This window comes from Cetorhinus maximus, chromosome 2 (genome assembly GCF_964194155.1).
Source record: "Cetorhinus maximus chromosome 2, sCetMax3.hap1.1, whole genome shotgun sequence".
Classification (NCBI taxonomy): Eukaryota; Metazoa; Chordata; class Chondrichthyes; order Lamniformes; family Cetorhinidae; genus Cetorhinus; species Cetorhinus maximus.
In genome coordinates, this window is record NC_135880.1 from 20,892,598 (window position 1) to 20,910,436 (window position 17,839).

A 17,839-nucleotide genomic window follows, 5' to 3' on the forward strand; every position below is an offset into this window, starting at 1 on the left:
AACTCAGCATGTCTGACAGCATCTGCGGAGAGGAACACAGTTAACATTTCGAGTCCGTATGACTCTTCAACAGAACTAAGGAAAAATAGAAAAGAGGTGAAATATAAGCTGGTTTAAGGGGGGTGGGACAGGTAGAGCTGGATAGAGGGCCAGTGATAGGTGGAGATAGCCAAAAGATGTCATAGACAAAAGGACAAAGAGATGTTGAAGGTGGTGATATTATCTAAGGAATGTGCTAATAGGTGAAATTAAGGGTAGAAAGCAGGAAGAGCAAGGTACAGATAGCCCTTGTGGGGGTGGGGTGGGGGGAAAGGATCAAAATAGGCTAAATGGTAGAGATAAAACAATGGATGGAAATACATTTAAAAATAATGGAAATAGGTGGGAAAAGAACAATCTATATAAATTATTGGAAAAAAGGGGGACCGGAAAGGGGTTGGGGATGGAGGAGAGAGTTCATGATCTAAAATTGTTGAACTCAATATTCAGTCCGGAAGGCTGTAAAGTGCCTAGTCGGAAGATGAGGTGCTGTTCCTCCAGTTTGCGTTGAGGTTCACTGGAACAATGCAGCAAGCCAAGGGCGGACCCTCTATCCAGCTCTACCTGTCCCACCCCCCCACCCCCTCCCTTAAACCAGCTTATATTTCACCTCTTTTCTATTTTTCCTTAGTTCTGTTGAAGTGTCATACGGACTCGAAACGTTAACTGTGTTCCTCTCCGCAGACGCTGTCAGACCTGCTGAGTTTTTCCAGGTATTTTTATTTTTGTTACAGATTTAACAAGCTTCAGTCCAAATGAAGTATGGTTGTAACACTTTTCAAAGCTGTTTTTGCCAACATCGAATATATTTTTTCAATGCCCACAGTCACTTCACTTTACAAAGTGTGGAAAGTAATATTTTCCTGTAACCTAATAATGGTTTTGTTCAAAGACATGAGCAAATTTAACACTCTTCTGGTTCCCTCACCAATAGGGAAACTACAGACATCTCAGTTCTACTATATAATCATTAGGGTTATTTCGCAAGGTACAGTAATCCTCTTTTTTTTATTCATTCACGGGATGTGGGCTTCATTGGCTGGGCCAGCATTTTTATTACCCATCCCTTGAAATGAGTGAACTGCCTGTAAGCATGTGAGGCTTTCATACTTTGCTGATCCTTCAGCCAGGTGCCCTAAGTTGAAATCCTCTCCACGGATACCATTAATACAATGATCTTTTGTTCATCCATAAAAGGTGCAGGTAGTTTTCAGATATCTGACCCTGGTTGATATGTATGTAAGCCTGGGAGAAGCCCATGTATCACAGTCAGCCAAGACTTTGGTTCGCACTCAGTCTATTTTTAAGGCAGTTTTCTTCCCCCTCCTTCTTCTTGAGAGGATCAAGAAGACACAGAATACTGCTGAGGAGGCGACTCCACAGGAAACAGATGCTACCTCATGTGTCAGAACATTCTTCACGTGGGATTTCTTAATGGTGATTATCAGTCAGCTGTTCAATAAAGGCAATTCTTGACCCCAATCCTATTCTGACCCCAATAGGGGTGAAGAATAGTGGTCAGAAGTAGGAACGCTGTCTGATTTCCCATCTCAATGGCTGTGGGCACTCATTACAATCATAGTGCTCTATTACTATCTGACAGCGATCAGGTAGTAGCGGTTCAAGAAGGCAGCTCACCACCACTTTCTCAAAGGCAACCAAGGATGGGCAATAAATGCTGGTCTAGCCAGCGAAGCCCACATCCTGTGAATGAAGTTTTTAAAAAGCTAAACCTGTAAATCAAACCTTAGACCTATTGTCTGCAATGCTGAGCTCTCAGCTAGCGATACAACTTTATGGCTTGTGGTGTTAACTTTCCCTAGCTCGGCACCTGAAATAAATAAAATAATTCAAAGTGCAAACTAGACTTAAGACCATGGACTAAATGTTCCAGTCTCCAGATCATCGGAGACCTGACACATGACTGAAGATGCATGTTGGAACCCTATGAAAGTCCTGACCCGCAGGCTGACACAGGAATCGTCTGAGAAGTTTCAACTTCCGATGGGCAATTCTCCTGCTCTCAGGACCCTGCGCAAATGTCTTCGACTCTGAGCTACGGTTAAGATAATCACCATTCAGACTCTTCTGGATAGTTACCCAGGAAATGTTAGACAGAGTAAAACCTCGGGTGGGGTTTTCTGCACCCACCCGCCGCTGGGATCTTCTGGTCCCGCCGCGAGTCAATGGACTTCTGGCTGAGGGTCAGCCTCACCCGCAGCGGGTCCCACCCGCAATGGGGCCGGAAAATCCCACCCCCTAGTCTAACACCTGGTTAACTACACAACTGACTCCCAGTCACCCCACTGACTACCCAACTATCACCCCCACCACCCGACTATCCCCGGGCCACCCGACAACTTCCACCAACCACCCAACTGCCCCTGGCATGGCCCAACCTGACTAGCCCCCAATTAACTGGCTATCCCCTGACCACCCAACTACCCTCTAACCACCCAACTACACCCCACCCAACCACCCGACTATCCCCTGACCACCCAACTGCCTCCACCAACCACTCGACTAACCCACTGTGACCATCTCTTTAACCCTGACACGACCCAACCCAACTACTCCCACCTACCGCCCGACTACCCTCCTACGCAACCCAACCCAGCTACCCCCATCAACCACCTGACTACCCTCCGACGCGATCCAACCCAAGTAACCCCCAACGTGACCCAGCCCGACGACACCCAACAACCACCTGGCCACCCCCCCACCACCCAACTACCCCTGATGTGAACCAACCACCTCTCAACAGCCTAACACCCAATGTGACGCAAATACCCCACGACCACCCAAACCACCCCCCATTCATACTACTCTCCCTTCCCTGACCAACCCCAAACTGACTACTCCCCCAACAAGACCCAAATACCCCCTGACTACTCCCCCCCCCACAACTCGACGACAGTTCCCAACCTGACCAAGCCCCTGATCTGACTACCCCTGACCCAAACCAACTAACCCCGACTACCCACCTACCACCCTGACCATCTGACAATCCTCACTGACCACCCTGATGTGACCCGACCCGACTTGCCCTGCCAACCTGACTATCCCTCCCGAAAACCCGACTACCCTCCCAACTTGACCTGGCACCCCTCCCAACCTAACCTACTACCCACCCCCCCAACCTCCTAACTACCCTCCTGACCCAAAGTACTATGCCCCAATCTCCCGACTACCCTCCTGCCCTAAGTGCCCCTCCCAACTACCGTCCCTACCTGACCCGATTGACCCCGACCCGACCTGCATGACTACTAACCCCAAACTGACTACTCACCTACATCTCACCTGCTTTCCCGCCTATCCGCTTAACCCACCTACGCCCCTATTCTCCCCACCCCCCTACCAACTTACACATATCATCCACCTGACCCACCAACCCCACTCCACACTTAATACTGTCCCCCAAGGTGACCTGAATACCCCCCAACCACCCGGCCATAACCCAAACTAACTACCCCACCTGACTAATCCCCCAATTCGACCCGAATAACCCCCCCAACCACACGACTACCCTCCTGACACACCAGACTACTCTCGCACCACCCAAATAGCTTAGACAGGCCAACGTGACTCCCCTCCCTCCTGATTCTCCCCGGACACTCAAATGCCCACCCAGCCTGACCCGACCCTCCGACTAGCCTCCTGGCCTGACTTAAGTAACCCCCCAACCTGAATATCCCTCCTGACTACTTGACCATCATCTCCAGCTAATCCCCCCCTTGACCAGTCTTGACCCGGCTACCTTCCCTGATCTCCCACCCACTTACCCACCCTATTCATCCTACACACTTACCCACCTCACTCACTTACCCATTACTCATGTCACCCACCTACCCACATACCCAGCTCACCCACCAAACCACCCCACCCATTTCCTCACCTACCCACTTACCCACCTACATTCTAACCCACATGACCCATGTACCATCCTACTCACCTCACCCAGCTACCCTAACCCATGTCACCCAGCTACCCCCTTACTCAATTCATCCACCTACCTACTTGCCCACCTCACCTACCTACTCATTCACTCACTTGCCCACTCACTCATTCATGCACTCACCCATTCACTCACCCATTCACAAACATTTGAAGACTGAACTTTTAAGCTTACCATACAGCAGCCAGTGCCATAAAAAGGGGGCATGATCCTCTCTTCCCTTCACTCTACTTGGCTCTGACGGAATACCCCTTGGGACGCTGTGCTGCTCGTTTCTTTGACAACTGATATCAGAAGAACCCAAAATAAACTGCACAGCAGTGTTGAGCCGGGTGAATTTGCGGCTGCTGTGGCGATCCGACCATCACTGCCACTGCTCAGAAGATCCGGGCCAATATTACATAACTTTTTGGGAAATGATTTTGGTTAAAACTGAAATATGTTAACAAAAGAGAAATATAGAGATCTGCATTTTGATAGCCCCTTTTATGAATACTTTCATCCCAAAGCTTTTTACAGCAAATTATGAACTTTGCAGTCACTGTCGGAATGACCACGTAACCTGTTCTAGCAATGTTGGTTGTTGGATAACTATCAGGACCCAGATAGAACACCCTGTGCTTCTTTGAAATAATGCTATGGGATCTTTTATGTCCACCTGAAGGGCAGACGGTGCCTCACTTGACATATCTAAAATTCTGCACCTCCAACAGTGCAGCACTCCCTCAGTTTTGCAATGGGGAGCCGGCCAGAATTTGAACCCGCAACCATCGTGACTCAGAGGCAGGTATGGCACCAACTGAGGCACCGCTGATGCACCTGAGGTTCTAGCCCACACCAAGGACTGTGAACTGGAATGGATAAAAAGTAGAATTACTTACATAGTGAAAACATCTATGGTGTCTCCAGCACCTCTTACCACCTCAAAGTTATTCTGCAGGATTGTGACTGTCCCAGAGAGAGCTTCATGGCCGCAGCCACAGAACAGTGCCACACCAGCATACAGTAGGATGGTGGCGATCAGCGATGCATAAGGAATACCGCCCAGACACTTGATGCAACATTCAAAGCACCCTAAAAAATACAAAATAAAAACAATTTGACCTTCAAGATGTTATATCTACATTGCCAAACACTCTTTAGTATACTATACTATGGCAACGCCTCTACCAATCAGTGTCCACTTGCCAATCAATCAGCACTCTCTTCTTATACAGTATAAAGTTGTTGCTTCCCCCGATATTGGTATTCTTGCAATTGTCCTGATGAGTCCAAGATGAAAAGCTTCGACAAAATGTCTTTTTTTTTAGCAATACTCAAGTTCTGTACTACCAAACGACTATTTGTACACTATACTAATGAAAATCATATTGGTTAGACATGTGACCTGAAGTTTGTATTATGCACAGTTCTTTTCTGTATTTAAAGTGATGTTCATGTACTAGCTAGTGCTTCAGTCCAAAATAAATAATTTAGAGAAACAAATCTCACAATTTCATTCCCTCCAGTTTTATTTAATCTCAGATGCTATTAATGGTGCAATCAGAGTTTTTATTCAAGACAGAAACTGCTACCTGCAAACACTAGACAAAACCTGTCACTGGAACTCCCCACTTCATGATTTACAAAGCCCTCCAGTAAGAGTATATTTAAAGACTATAAACTGTGCTATCTTCAAAGAGACATGTTTTAAAAGCAGAGATGAGAAAGTTTCCATTATGCATTAGACAAGTTGGGTCTGGACAGCTCTCCTCCCTTGGGCCTTATGAATCTGCATTGCCTGTGTGTCCAATCCTGGTGAGATGGATGTCTAGCTATTAGTTATTCATGTTACCTTGCCTCTCAAGCTTCACCATCAGTCCAAACCTTAGAGCTGTGCGTCTGCTTTCCCATCTCAGTTAACATTGTATAATGAGAAATTGCTATGCATGCTTTTTTTTAATTAACTTGTGGGAGTCACTGGCCAGGCCAGCATTTATTACCCATCCCTAGTTCAGAGGGCATTTTAAGAGTCAACTGTATTGCTGGCATCACATGTAGGCCAGACCAGGTAAGGACAGCAGATTTCCTTTCCTAAAGGGTATTAGTGAACCAGATGGGATTTTACAACAATCAACAATGGTTTCATAGCCATCATTGGATTTTTAATTCCAGATTTTTATTGAATTCAAATTCCACCATCTGCCATGGTGGGATTCGAACCCAGGTCCCCAGATCATTACCCTGGGTCACTGGATTACTAGTCCAGTGACAATACCACTATGCCACCACCTCTCTCTTCCTTATTTTCTTAAGTCACAATCATGACTACCCTTCAAAACGTAAGTGATGCCTTGAAAACGCTTTACAAATGCCAGTTCTTTATTACTGCCTGCTGTGGAGAACATAATTTGCGTCTATCAGCACAACTAACAAACTTTTATGTTGAATCTCCTTCCAAGGCAATGACCAGGGATTTTCCTGAAGCTGCTGCTGCTCTACCTCCATACCACCACCGAAAGTGTGGCCTAAACCTCATTTTTGTGTGTAAATAACCTAGGAGTATCCTCGGGCATTTTCTCAAACTGTCTCCATGGACATAGGATGATGACCGGAATATGTGGGCATCACCCTGGTCTGGGATTTCTGACTTAGCTTAAGTAGGCTACGTGTTGGGATTTCCACCTCTATCTCCTGTTGTTCTCTTGTTTTCTGTTCTCACCACCCATCCCAAAAGGGACTTGGTCTAATTTGTACCTTTCCCCAAATCCTGATGTTTCCGACCCACAAATATGCACACTACCTCTAAAAGCACTTTATATCTTTATTTGGTAGGGTGGGGGTGGGGTGGGGTGGGGTGAGGGGATGGGTGAGTGGGCGGGGGAAATATTCCACTTCATCCTGAACTCAAGGGGCCAGAAGAGGCATGATGGACAAATTGGCCTCCGCTAAAGCCAACCTCTCCTTGGCCAATGTGTTCCACTATTTCACTAGCTTTAAATTTTAAACTATTGCTTCATCTCAGCATGGATTTGTGTCCCCTTTTTAAAGAGTTTGCCGGTGGGTCAAAGAATTGACTAGGGTACGCAAAACACAATCAAAACCTTTAGTAGGCAGGGGCAAACTGCTAAGTATCTTGAGTCAGTTTTGGGCTGACAATCTTGATTCACCTAAAATGCTGTCTTATGCAGGACTACAGTGCTGTGATTCCTCACAGTAAACCCAATTATCATATGAAGGAGTTTTTTTTATAGGCCAAAGAACTAATACCTCTAAAAAGTAACCTTCTTAGAGGTACATGATACACAATAATAGGCTGCTACTATTAATGGTATGTTCAGACTTAGCCGACAGCCTGACCTGTGACCATGGTAACCTCCCCACATCTGATGTACAGTGGTTAGGGTACTGGGCTAATAATCTAACATGTACATTAAGGTTGTTGGAGTGCATGAGTTCAGGTCCAATGACTGCTTCTGAGGAATTTAAATTCAATTAAATAAATCTGTAATAAAAAACTAGCATTAGTAATGGTAAACCAAAATAAAAAAAAACTGTGGATGCTGGAAACCTGACATAAATGCTGGACATACTCAAAGAATTTTCCCAGTTCTGCTAGAAGGTCAGAAATTCCGTTTCTCTCTCCACCGATGCTGCCTGACCTTATGAGTATTTCCAGCAGTTTCTGTTGTTATATAATGGTAACTACAGCATCATGATCAAAATCTATCTGCGTTACTAATGTCTGTTAGGGAAGGAAACCTGCTGTTCTATGTGCTTTGGCCTTTGCATAAATCGAAACGCATAGTAGTGGGTGAGCTGCCCCTGAAATGGCCTAACAAGTGACTCAGTTGTCTTCAAATAGGTGGCTCATCACCACAGCCTCAAGAACAATTAGGGATGGGTAATAAGTGCTAGCCTTGCCAGTGATACCCACATCTGTTGTGCGAATAAAAAAAATGCCAGAAGGCAAATCGAAAACAACGCTTGTCTGACTCCTAATGGGGTGCCAGGTTTGTAAATATGAACATACATACAAAAATACGAATTAGGAGCAGGAGAAGGCCACTTGGCCCCTCGAGCCTGCTCTGCCATTCAATTAACCCCAACTCCACATTCCCACCTATCGCCGATAACCTTTCACCCCCTTTGCTTATCAAGGATCTAACTACTTCTGCCTTAAAGGTATTCAGAGACTCTGCCTCAACCACCTTTTGAGGAAGAGAATTCCAAAGTCTCACAACCCTCAGAGAAAAAAATATTGTTTATCTCTGTATTAAATGGGTGACCCTTTATTTTGAAACAGTGACCTCTAGTTCTAGATTCTCCCACAAGGGGAAACATCCTCTCCACATCTAGCCTGTCAAGACATCTCAGGGTCTTATATGTTTCAATCAAGTCTCCTCTTACTCTTCTAAACTCCAGCAGATACAAGCCTAACCTGCCCAGCCTTCCCTCATAAGACAACCCGCCCATTCCAGGCATTAATCTAGTAAACCTTCTCTGAACTGCTTCCAATGCATTTCCATCTTTCTTCATATAAGGAGACCAATAATAATAAAGCGATTGGAATGCTTTATGCACTAAGTTGGTTTCTATTTGAGTATTCACATTCCAGTTTGAGAGATAACCAATAAATGAATAGGAAGAACGTGTCCACTATGTGCTGTGAATATCTGGTCTGACTGTGTTTTGAGAAATGAGTGCCACACACGCAGTCCACAATGTTCTGCTTGAAATGTGGTCATGTTTCCATAGCATCTGTAAACTATAAAGCCTTTACTGGAGGGAACAGTGTCTGTAACAAGGAGTACTGTGTTTCACACAGCCACAATAGCAATTCCAGGGGCACTGGGAATGTCTTGTATTTAAATAACTGAATCACATCCTGAAAGGAAGAGCAGAAGGTTTCTTTTCAAGTGCTTTGCCAAACAATAGCGTCTTGACGAGCGACCATGGCTCAGTTTGGATTCTGAACAAAGGCAGTCTTTATTTCTTCAATCACCTCTAAGAAAGAACTTCAAAGATGATAGAGTCTGCATGGAGTGACGTGTTGTTCCACAAAGCTGGGCTAAGAAATGCTCAGTAAGGTTCCAGTGCAAATATACTCTTGCATGACAGAGCAAATAGGAAGACACTGCTGGTCAGTAACCAGAGGAAACAGGTTTAATGTGATTGTCCAGGGGTGGCGATGAGGAGAACTTTTTTATTACGCAGTGAGTCTTCTTATCTAGAATGTACTGCCTGAAAGGGCGGTCAAAGCAGATTCAATAACAACTTTCAAAAGGGAATTGGATGTTTACTTGAAAATTAACAATTTGCAGGGCTACGGGGAAAGACCAAAATAAAAGCAAAAATACAGCCGATGTTGGAAATCTGACATAACAGAAAATGTTGGAAAAAACTCAGCAGGTCTGGCAGCGTCAGTGGAGAGAGAAACAGAGTTAACGTTTCGAGTCAGTATGCTCTGAGACAGATTTGAGTGAGGTACCAGAGAGTCACCAGTACTTAATGTTAGTACTATATACAGGTCAATACTTTGAGCTTTTGAGAGGAGGGATTAAAAAAAAAACCTGCATGAGTATTCCTACTAACCTAACCATGAACTAAACAAGAATTAACAATGACAACATCTGTGAATGTCCTGGCCTCCTCACATGCTCAAATGTCACTTCAGTCACTTAACCTCTTCATTTTTGTGATGCAGGTGCCGCTGGCAAGCGATGGCATTTAATGCCCAGCTCAGCCTTGGGAAGGATGGTGATGAGCCTTACCGGCAACGCCATCACAAAAAATATTCCCCACGGCAAATGCAGACTGATCCATCAGTTCCACAGGTGCTTCCATTCACGCAAAGAACAGCAGAGAGCGAGCACTGTCACGAGTGAGGGAACTCCCAGGCTGTTGATGGTGGTGTGTCATTGCATTCAGTCCCCTGCTCCACATCTTAAGACCTGCCTTTCACATTAATTAACTAAGTTAAAAACAAAAAGCTGCGGATGCTGGAAATCCAAAACAAAAACAGAATTACCTGGAAAAGCTCAGCAGGTCTGGCAGCATCGGCGGAGAAGAAAAGAGTTGACGTTTCGAGTCCTCATGACCCTTCAACAGAACTGAGTAATATTAGGAGAGGGGTGAAATATAAGCTGGTTTAAAGTGGGGGGGGTGGGGGGAGAGAAGTTGGGGGTGGTGGGGGGAGGGGGTTGTAGGGACAAGCAAGCAGTGATAGGAGCAGATAATCAAAAGATGTCACAGACAAAGGAACAAAGAGGTGTTGAAGGTGGTGATATTATCTAAACAAATGTGCTAATTAAGAATGGATGGCAGGACACTCAAGGTACAGCTCTAGTGGGGGTGGGGTGGAAAGACTGACAGGGCATTAAAGGTATAGATTTAAAAATAATGAAAATAGGTGAGAAAAGAAAAATCTATATAAATTATTGGAAAAAACAAAAGGGAGGGGGGAGAAATGGAAAGGGGGTGGGGATGGAGGAGGGAGTTCAAGATCTAAAGTTGTTGAATTCAATATTCAGTCCGGAAGGCTGTAACATTTTTAATCAAACCTTATTCATAGGCAGGATGAAATTTACGCTTGGAAATAAAATAAAAATAAATGTCTGGGGCCAGTACTTTATGACGCATCCTTTCAGGAGCTTGATTGTGATTCATGGTGATTCATTTTTCTTTGCAGCTTTTAACACCTTTATTTAATTATTTGCAGGCCTGCAGCTCCCCGAGGCTGCATTCAGGGAGCTTTCTCGCAGCGCTCACCCACGCCCACGATGACCTCATCACCCGCCCCCATTCCGGCAGCGCTGAGCTTTTCAGCACGTGCTTCGCACTGGCTGGCCAATTAACAGCCAGCCAGCGTGAAACCATGGTCGGGGGCCGATCACGGTCGGGGGTCTGTTTACCGGCCGATCCCGGGCACGCCAATCGCGCGCGCCCGATGAGGGAAAAATTCTGGTCCAAATGTAAAGACTGGGCTCCATAAATTATTGACCGCGTGTAAATAAAGGAGCTGTTCTGCCTCCAATTAGTTAATGTCCAATACTTCAAACTCTGAATTCTTCAGCTTGATGCCTAAATAGTGATTCAACCATTCACCGTTATTCCTTCACCCAATAATGAGAACTGACCCAAATAACTGTTGCCAAAGCTTTGGTACCTGGTGGCACCCAGTAAAAAATGTCACCTTCGAGGTCAGTAACTGCCTCCACCAAGTTAGCCACCCACACCTTTTCCCTCCAACAAGTGTCCTTTCTTAAAAATTAAAATAATCAGCTGATGAGTTGATGTTGTTGTTTTGAATGCCAAGAGCAAAAGGATAATGAAGCAAATGAAAACTCTAGATGCTACCAAATTGGTTTTTCGTAAGAGACCATCTTCAATGGGTTCCGATTCGCAGTGATTCTTAAAAGAATCCAGTGTACCTGATACCAATACAATTACTTGGAAGTCTGGAAGTATTACCACATGGTAAAAAGGTAAGATCATGAGAAATAATAGCTATTGAAATGTAGGGTGCATGCAATTCAACAGCTGCCTTTAAGAAGCTTGAATTAGAATGAACTTGAATCCGGACTCTTTGATATGTTACAGCTTTTCCATTTCTTTAAATTCCACATTCAGCATTTCTATATTCTACCAAGATCTGCGCTCCACACTTCGGAAGTTCAGCAGAACAAGAAGATTTCCAAGCTAACTTAAGAGAAAGATCACTAAGTTGGTGGTCCAAGTTATTGAGGTCATGAGTGGTACACGCATGAAGATGAAAGACAACATTAAATTGATTGATTTCAGAAGGCATCGTAAAAACAAACAGGTGAGATTTATTTCATTCTAAGTTGGGAGCGTTTAAGCAGTGGGAAACAAAACCATTGTGTTGCGATTTATTACAGTAATACTCTTTGTTAAAGAATAAAGTGGCATTAAATCCTTTTTATTGGTACTTTAGTTCTCTGTAGGCTAGACAGTGATTATCCACTACACTCATCAGAAGATTGGTTGCTAAAGGCCTCTGATTTAATTCATTTTAAGGAGGACTTGCAATTGCTTAATGGTTATATACATATCTCCAAGGTATAGCCCTATCTAGGTGCTATCTTCATGCTGACTTCTCTCAGACTCTCTACACACAGTCTACCATCATGTGATTCTCTGCATCACAATGTGGGTGGTACTGTTCTCCAGTCCCACATTAACCTTTGCTATGCCGAACACCCTTGTACTACATTAATCACCAAATACAGCCTTTAAATAATGTTTGAAACCACAATACAGACAAGCTGAAAAGCAGCAGTTCAGATCCTAACCGCAGGGAACCTGCGCCCGGGAGACAGTGACTGGGAACTCAACCACACTCAACCCGAGGCCACCCGCATTAAACCCAGAAGGAGAGAGGCAATGACAGCCAACTCCCCACAGATCAACCCCATTCCCCAGACCCTCTAACCCCAAACCCCTGATCCCCGGTCTCTCTGGCATTGCGTCAACGCTGACAATCCCCCACGCAGAAACAGTGGCCCAGCTCAAGCATCTGCCGTGACTTTCTGGTTCCAGTCGCCCTAAGAAACACAACTTGCAGCACCTGACAGCCCAGTGGTGTAGCCCAGCCATTAAGAGGTGGTGACAGGGCCTGGGTAATATCATCTACCCAACCGATGGGGATAATGGCACATGCATGGGTGGATGCAATGTGAGGCAAGTGTGCATGTGCATATTTAGCTTCAAGTTGGGGTCAGGGGATACAGTGTTGCTTTACTGCACTCTATAAAATCCTAAGGCCGAGTAGCTGGTTCAACCCTGGCCCAAATTGTTCCAAAACTCTGCATTTAAGGTCTGAAAAGTGCTCCCACTTAGAGGCCCAAAATTCTTCCCAATGAAAAAGTCTGTAGTCTTCTCTTTAATTACTGATCCAGACAGTTTTCAACTTGGTCCCTTTATCAAAAAAAATAGATTTGATAGGGTAGAAGGAGAGATTTTTTCTGGTGGCAGAACACAGAAAAGGGTTGCAAAAGCTTAATGTTCAACCATTCATGGGTGATATCAGGAAGAACTTCTTCACACAATCTGGAACTTTCTTGCCCTCCCCAAAAGCTTAACCTACTGCAAGTCCTGTTCCCCTATCACACCTGTGGTTGCTGACCTGAAGTTCCCATCCTTGTTTTCAAATCTCTCTTTGGCCTCCCAATTCCTTATCTCCGTAACCTCCTCCAGCCCCACAACCCCATGAAATATCTTCAATCATTAAATTCTGGCCTCTTAGACATCCCAATTCTAATCATTCCACCATTACCATATTTTGTTCAGCATTATCTCTGTGAAGCGCCTTGGGAGGTTTTATTATGTCAAAGGTACTATATAAATAGAAGTTGTTGTTGTTGGTTGTAGGAGAAAGAGGAAAGAAAGTTTTACAATTATATAGCACCTTTTCCCAAACTCCGAATGTCCTAATGTGCTTCACAGCTAATTATTTGAGATGTAGTTGCAATACAATCACTTACATTTACCTAGCACTATTAACAAAGTAAAATGTCCCAATGCATCTCATACAATTGTTATTAAACAAAATTTAGGAAACATGGATAGGTCATTCGGCCTCTCGAGCCTGTTCCACCATTCAATTAGATCATGGCTGATCATCTGCCTCAACGCCACTTTTCCACACTATCCCTATATCCCTTGATGTCATTAGTCTCCAGAAATCTATCAATTTCTGTTTTGAACATACTCAATGATTGAGCTTCCACAGCCCTCTGGGGTAGAGCAGTCCAAAGATTCACCACCCTCTGCGTGAAGAAATTCCCCCTCATGTCAATGGCCTGCCCCTTATTCTGAGACTGTGTCCTCTGGTTCTAGACTCACCAGCCAGGAGAACCATCTTATCCACATCCACCTGTCACACCCTGTAAGAATTCTATAAGTTTCCATGAGATCATCTCTCATTATTTGAAACTTGAGAGAATACAGGCCCAGTTTCCTCAATCTCTCCACATAAGACAATCCTGCCAAACCAGGGGATTGGTCTGGTGAACCGCCATTGCATTGCCTCTATGGTAAGTAGATAAGGAGACCAAAGCCATACACAATACTCCAGGTGCGGTTTCACCAAGGCTCTATGCAATCGCAGCAAGACATTTTTACTCCTATCCTCAATTCCCCTTGCAATGAAGGCCAACTTACCATTTGCCTTCCTAATTGCTTGCTGCACCTGCATGCCCGCTTTTAGTGACCCATGAACAAGGACGCCCAGATCTCTTTGGACATCAACTTCCAAAACTCTCATCATTTAAGAAATACTCTGCTTTTCTCTTTTTCTTAGAAAAGTGTATAACTTCACACTTAAACACATTATATTCCATCATATTTGACACAGAGCGACATAAGGAGATACAAAGGAGAGATAAACAAAAGCTCAGAATTGGAGGAGTGCAGAGATTTTAAGACAGTAATAGGTTGCTGTAGGTTACAGAGATGGAGGGTGGAGGAGAAATGAGCTCATTCAGGGATTTGAACAGAAGAATGAGAACTCTGAAACCTAATTTAGTTTGTCTCTTCTGTGCAGTACTGGTGGAGCCTTCTTGGACCACTTTGTGCAAAGAGCTTTTTCATCGAGACTTTCAAATCATCTTTGCTCAGATTCAAAGGTTACGTTTCCTTTTGTCTGGTGAAGCTGTATATCCTGGCAGTCCAGGGATTGCTCCAACCTTCTTTGATCGCTGAAGGAATATTTTCCATTTTGTCACAACAAAACGCAGGTGCAAGTCCCATTTGCTGACTTAAATTGATTTACGGCCCAGCAACCATTCGATTTTTAAAAAATATCATCATTGTGTTTAAATCCCTCCATGGTCTCACCCCTCCCTTTCTCCATAATCCCCTCTGGCCCACCCACCCCTGAGATCTCCAAATATGGCTTGTTGTGCATTCCCTGCTTCCTTTGTTCCTTCATTGGTGGCCGTGCATTCAGCTGCCTAGGTCCAAGCTCCCAGGATTCCCTCACTAAACCAATTCACCCCTCCAGCTCTACTCCTTTAGGCTTCTTTTTTAAAACCAACCTCTATGACCAAGCTTTTGCGCGCGTGTCCTAATTTCACTTTTACGTGGCTCAGTGTCAAATTGTTTCTGATAATGTTCTTCTGAAGTGGGGAGGTGGTGGCATAGTGGTATTGTCACTGGACTGATAAGCCAGAGGCCCAGGGTAATACTCTGGGGACCCGGGTTCGGACCCACCACAGCAAATGGCGGAATTTGAATTCAGTAAATATGTGGAATTAAAAGCCTAATGATGATCGTGAAACCATTGTCGATTGTTGTAAAAACCCACCAGGTTCACTAATGTCCTTTAGGGAAGGGAAATCTGCTGTCCTCACTGTGTCTGGCCTACATGTGACTGTGATTGACTCTTAAAAGTGCCCTCTGAACAAGGGCAATTAGGGATAGGCAATAAATGCTGGTCTAGCCAGCCATACCCACATCCCATGAATGAACAATAAAAAAATGTGCATTGGGATATTTTACTGTGTCAAGTCAGGTACTCTAAGTGCTGGGCTTGAATTCTTGCTTGAAGCAAGAGTCTTTTTAAATTCTCTGGCTAGGCCCATCCCTAATTGCCCTTGAGAAGGTGATGATGAGCTGCCTTCTTGAATCGCTGCAGCCCCTGTGGTGTAGGTACACCTATAGTGCTGTTAGGGAGGGAGTTCCACAATTTTTACCCAGCAACAGCGAAGGAACGGCGATATATTTCCAAGTCTGGGTGGTGTGTAGCTTGGGGGAGAATTTCCAAGTCGTGGTGTTCCCATGTATCTGCTATTACCAATTTGGTAGCATATCCAATGAGGAATTTAAACTCTGTTACTTTATTAAATGAATATGGAATAAAAAGCTAGTCTCAGTAGTGGTGATCATGGGGCTATGACTGTGCCATAAAATCCCATCCGTATCACTCATGCTTTTGAAAGCAGGAAACCTGCCAGACTTACCCATTCTAGCCTATATGTGGCTTCAGGTCGACAGAAATGTGGTTGATTCTTTACTGCCTCTGAAATCACATAGCAAGCCACTCATTTGTATTCAAGAGGGAAGCTCACCACCACCTTCTCGAGGGCAATTAGGGATGGGCAATAAATGCTGGCCTAGCCAGCAACTTCCACATCCAGTGCATTTATAAAAGGAGCCAAATTAACACATTGTTCAATTAAAGAGGAGTTTCATTAGCTATTATTACTATCGCACCCTCAAATCCTGCAGCTTGTGAAACATGGACAGTGTTTCAAACCATAACCAAGAAAATTAAATCTTATTCTTGATGTTACACAAGAGAGACAATTAAATCATCTATGTACCACACCAGAAAGAAATCAGAGACACAAGTGTATAAGGCCTTGTCTCCCTGGCAGGCAGATAAACCAACACACAATCCTATAATTCATTCGAGTTAAATTACAATGAACTTGAAAATTGCTGAAAAAAACAGACATGCTGTCAATGCTCAAATCTCAAAGGAACAACAATTTATACTGCATGAGAAAAGGGTGCTGATTGGTTGGCAGGTGAACAGTTCAGCTACCTATCGAATTTCTCCGAGAGTGTATTAAATGCAAGTTTGCGCCAGCATTCATTTCTAATTGCATTGATAATGCTAAAGTGAGACACAGTCCTACAATCAAGTAGACCTTTATGCAGGATGTGATTGAACAGATTGGTAGCAGGGTTACTAATTTACACTGCACTTGGCCTAAGCTGCACAAATTTCTTTCATTTCTCAATTTGATCCATTTGTGCCACTACATTGCCTCAATAGATAACTGCACCATAGGTAAATACTGACTTGAAACACACACAGACTGTAAACTCACTTAAGCTGAAGCGGTTTGGCAGCGCAATTAATGACACTGCCATACATGTAGTAAATCTCTCTGATCATGTACTCTCTGAAACTGAGGAGTTTGTTCTCATGCATGGCTTCAATTTTGATGTGCCTTCATCCACATACCAAATATAAAGAAGTGTCTGTTGAGTTCAAACTCCTCTATTCCCAGCTATCATGCCACAAACTAACATTCAATGAAGATGCTGAGTCCTTGAAAGGGTGCCTAGCTAATCAAGCACACGCCTATTGTGAGATACTCAATGATTTGGCCAATTTTCACATGCAGGGCGATTGTCGCGCTGCGAGGCCTCAAGACCAACCCAGACATTCATATCTGTAAACCGGACAAAGGGACTGGAATAGTCACCATCAACAAGCATGACTTTATTGACAAAGTGCACATCATTCTTAATGACGGGCCCAAATTCATATCCATTGTGCCCACCGCCAAGAATGACTGCACAGCCCTGCTTGAACGCAAATTACAAAAATGCCTGTTGGGCTTGTGTAAGAGTAAGAAGCTGCCTGGTGGTATATATGATAGGATTCATCCTCATGGCTTACTGTGTCCACGTATGTATGGGCTGCCCAAGACACACAAAAGTGACATCCCTTTATACACTATCTTATCTATGGCTGGTTCTGCACAACATGAATTGGCCAAATGATTGGGCGAGTTAATAAACCAGCTATAGGGCAAGTTTTCCACGTACGCAGAGAAGGATTCCTTCACCTTTGTGAAGACCATACAAGACTTGCATATTGTTAACAATGCCATGTCTATGTGTTTGCTCAAAATTGTTAGTTTATTCAACAGTGTACCACTCAAACAAGCCATAGAGATTTGCACCATGTCAATATATAATGGCAATCTAGGCGTGCTGCCATTGTCTGAATCTGTATTAATTGAACTTATGAGCTCAACAACACAAACAGTTGAGTTCATTTTTAATGACACAATGTATGTCCACATAAATGATGTTGCCATGGGA

General features: G+C 44.1%; 1 protein-coding gene across 2 annotated transcripts in view; it reads right to left on the minus strand.

The window, feature by feature from the left end:
* Positions 1-17,839, minus strand: part of LOC144692606 (proteolipid protein DM beta) — a 294,676-nt gene that overhangs the window by 83,460 nt on the left and 193,377 nt on the right. For both annotated transcript variants that reach the window (XR_013579354.1, XM_078561639.1), the window contains exon 2: positions 4,876-5,068. Coding sequence is in view for 1 of the 2 variants with exons in the window: in XM_078561639.1 (XP_078417765.1) it covers positions 4,876-5,068 (193 nt within the window). In the remaining variant the exon portion in view is untranslated. The remainder of the gene's footprint in view (positions 1-4,875; positions 5,069-17,839) is intronic.